The sequence below is a fragment of the Opisthorchis viverrini genome, assembly GCF_000715545.1.
Source record: "Opisthorchis viverrini unplaced genomic scaffold opera_v5_18, whole genome shotgun sequence".
NCBI classification, from domain to species: Eukaryota; Metazoa; Platyhelminthes; class Trematoda; order Opisthorchiida; family Opisthorchiidae; genus Opisthorchis; species Opisthorchis viverrini.
In genome coordinates this window covers 789,150-793,099 of record NW_008751674.1, presented here as the reverse complement: position 1 = coordinate 793,099, position 3,950 = coordinate 789,150, and the positions used below count along the sequence as shown (strand labels likewise).

The window sequence follows — 3,950 nt, the reverse complement described above, 5'->3', positions numbered from 1 at the left end:
AAGCCATGTTAGGTTGAGCCTATTCCCTCATTGGTCGAATCCTTGTAGACAGAAAATCAGCGGCAGTGCTGCTGCAGTCTCCATAAGGGGAGACGGTAGTCACCAACACGTCTGACCTGACTGGTAAGGGCTTTCATGTTTCATTGTCAAGTAATTAACTAAACTCCTCTAGATCCTCCATCCGATTCAAGAATAGGCAGAATCTCTGTGAGGCCAGCAGCCCTCTCGCATACAATATATCCAGCCTAACGAGCGTAACCAATGGAAGGTGACCAGTTGAACCACCGAGGCTGAGTCGGCTATCTTGAGAACCATTTGGCGTGCGTCAACAGTACTGATCTAAGGTTTCAACCATACCCACGAAATGCTTCGGAAGAATCGATGTAGCTTCTACGTACCTGGTCCGTAACAACGGACCAAAGTGCAACACTCTATCCTTGGCAGCTAAACCGATGTCGGCAACATGTATGCCGGAGGTTGGTAAGCAGTGTCCTGGTCTTATAGATCCAAGAAGTGATTTCGTCCATCGCCCGACGGAACGTATCCACTAGATCGATGGATTCATCTGCAACCATAAAGTTAAGTTTGAACCCACTAAGTCTTGCAAAGTGTATGCCGAGCTGTTCAGCAGGACTATTTAGGTTTTTTAGGTCAGGAACAGGTGAAAAAAGAGCAAGCACCCTGTCGATTACGGAATTGAAGCAAAAGGACGAGTGATGGCTCCCTCGCCTGATACGACTGGGTATAGTAAACTCAGGAGAGGACTCACTATAGACACGTCCACATCATCCAGGGGAGGCACATAGATCCATCATGAGAAGCAAGATTTTAGAAAAGACACTGTTTATTGTCAAACAGGGCCATAGTTTCCTAAAATCAGCAGTCTAAAGCAGCTTTAGTGTCGAGGTAGGTCATCTAAAGGAGTGGCGCAAATCTGTCACATGGTGTTAAGTCAACGTAGCCGGATGAATACGAAACTTAGCCACGGAAGAATCCGCTGTCCTACTTGTGGTTTTGTTGTCGGTCGAACACGCGGGCACACATCCAGTCGACCTAAGGAACTAGATGCGCGGTCACGGGGGCAATTTGTAAGCACAATAAGAAGTGATACAGTTAGATATCAGTCCCTAAACTTACAGTAAGTAATACTACTGCTACAGTCCTGAACAACCACGTTGGTTTATTTCAATGCCCCATAATGAAAGTAAAGGTTGAAGAAGAGGCCAGTAATAACATATCACAAACACCTGACTGAAGAATGAGTCTCAGAAATCTGCCCTATCGCCGTTGTAGCATTGTCCCTTGAACGGTAGTTTAGACAGGGGAGGGGNCTGACTGAAGAATGAGTCTCAGAAATCTGCCCTATCGCCGTTGTAGCATTGTCCCTTGAACTGTAGTTGTGAATAGACAGGGGTCTGTTGGGTCCTATCTAGGTGTTGTTTTCCAAAAGCAGGAAAATCAACCCTGGAAAACATAACGGCTTCCAAACATTCAATTTGCAGCATTCAAGAGTCTTCATTAGGGCTAGCTTACCGTTTAAAGTAAAAAAACCGTTAGTGCATGCTGTTCATCGTTCATGCGCGTTTCCGATAAAACACCACCTGGAAATTAGCAAAAATAGAGGACCCTTCAGTTTTTTCCCCTAGAGTGAAATACAGATGAGGAGAATTGTATTCACAGTATTGACAATCACTAGTAGTTGCACCGCCTAAAGAGTGAACAAGTGTCGCGTAGTTGAAGTTCGCGCCCTTCGTCCCCCCCATGCATAGCTTCAGTCCTAAGGCATAAACCACTCACTACCATTTCAAAATATGTTTACTTACCGGTCGGATATGCGTTCGACAGACGCAGCATACACGGAAGACCTGTTGAGACAAGAAACTGAACGATGGACCGAAACAGTGACTTCTATTGGCTCGAGACCAGGCAACAGCTGAAGCCAGACGACACGGCTTCTGTGGCTGAGGCTAATGTTACCACTCGAGAATGTTCTACACTGTGACTCATAGACTTCGTTGGACTTTGAAATGCGGGTCTGTTGATGCGCTTTCGCTCCTACGTTTGCGTATGTGCCCGGGTTAGCTGCATCATTATCGGTACAGCATAGGGAAATACGTGGAATGAAATCACCTACCGACTTCTCGGTCCAAATATACGTATTTATGGGGAATCACCCTTAATAAATCGCCACTTGTCCTTACATGGGTAGATTGATGTTGCTGTCTTCGTATTGAGTCAAATCTCCGATATAGCAGCACCTCGAAGTAGGAAACCGTTTGCGTGCTACCGAATGGTTCTTCGTACAAAGAGGGAATACGGTATGTTCACCAACGCCTGCAGTCCATCAGCAGTGGGTATTGGCGCCCAACTCCCGGACAATTAAAAGTAATGGACACTACTGTAGAAAGTGGAAGGGACACCACTAGTGAAACTGGAGCAACACAATCCTATAATGTTTAGTCATCAGAGTACAGAAACAGACGAAATGGGCTATACTGCGGTCTTTGTAACGTTCCTCTTAACAGGTTTCCGATGTGGTTGTCGAACCGTACAATGCTACCCTAGCGGCAAATTTGCTGATTGATTTGGCCGATGAAACATTTGTGATAGATAACGAAGCACTCTACGATATTTGTTATCGGACCCTAAAACTAGTCAATCCAACATATGGGGACTTGAACCACCTGGTCAGTGCAACCATGTCTGGTGTGACCACCTGCCTACGCTTTCCTGGTCAGCTCAACGCCGATTTGCGGAAACTGGGCACTAATCTAATCCCTTTTCCCAGACTCCATTTCTTCGTGCCCGGTTTCGCACCACTGACATCGAGATACTCCCAAGCTTATCGATCATACACTGTACATGATCTGACAAACCAGATGTTCGATGCCAAAAATCTTATGGCTGCGTGCGACCCACGACATGGCAAGTATCTTACAGTGGCAGCAATGTTTCGCGGTCGATTGTCGGTTAAAGAAGTGGATGAAGAAATGCTGAACGTTCAAAACAAAAACTCTGCCAATTTTGTCGAATGGATACCAAGCAATATTAAGACGGCAGTTTGCGATATTCCACCACGAGGGATGAAGATGGCCGTCACATTTATTGGAAACAGTACGGCAATGCAGGACATATTTCGTCGAATCGGTGAACAATATACAGCTATGTTCCGACGCAAAGCCTTTGTGCACTGGTACACAGCCGAAGGAATGGATGAAAGCGAGTTTTTTGAAGCTGAAACGAACGTCAACGACCTGATCAACGAATATCAACAATTTCAGGATAGTGCTGAAGTTCAATAATCCATTCGATTTCCCCAGGTAATAACCTGTTGATATTTGGTATCACTTAGCGTTGCAGCAAAGCCTGGGAACCAATCAGTTGACATTTCTTTCATTTTTATGGAACTCACAGCTTTCCACTCAAAAAGTCTGTAACAAAGAGCTCAAATATGAGTTTTTTTAAATTCACTTTCGTCTTCTCATCGAATACGACAAAACTATACTTGAGAAAGATTTTAAAAGGCACAGATATCTGCGAGCCAATCTGCATACTCATAGGCGGAGCAACCGAGTTCACACCCGTGCGGGCTTACATACCTGCACGACACTGATACTGGGAAGTTACACTTCAGCGGATGCACGGCTGAAGTTGCGTCTTGGAAGGTAGGAGTCAAAAGCCCAGACCGTACCTTGTGATCACACTATCGTCTCTGGGTGAATCGCCGCTAAGCACACATTTTTCAAGGCAGTAAACGAATGTAACAGTCACCGCTACCGAGGAGAAGGGCTTCGAACTTTGACTGACCACTCTGGTCGTCACCGGAACGCCATAAGCTCCGCCTGTTGTCGTATCATAAAATGTACCAGCATTTTCTAAACCTTTCGCGTTCACAGACCCAGTCGCTGCCCTTAGGAATGACATGACACGTAACTGATGCCACTGTCTAT

General features: G+C 45.6%; 1 protein-coding gene across 1 annotated transcript in view; it reads left to right on the top strand.

Annotated features, from left to right (window-relative positions):
• The window catches only part of T265_01645 (hypothetical protein), a gene marked incomplete at both ends in the record, with an annotated part of 6,979 nt that extends 3,545 nt beyond the window's left edge, over positions 1 to 3,434 (top strand). The window contains one exon of the mRNA XM_009165711.1: positions 2,526 to 3,434. Coding sequence (XP_009163975.1) covers positions 2,526 to 3,302 — 777 coding nt within the window. The remainder of the gene's footprint in view (positions 1 to 2,525) is intronic.
• Positions 3,435 to 3,950: the final 516 nt, after the last annotated feature.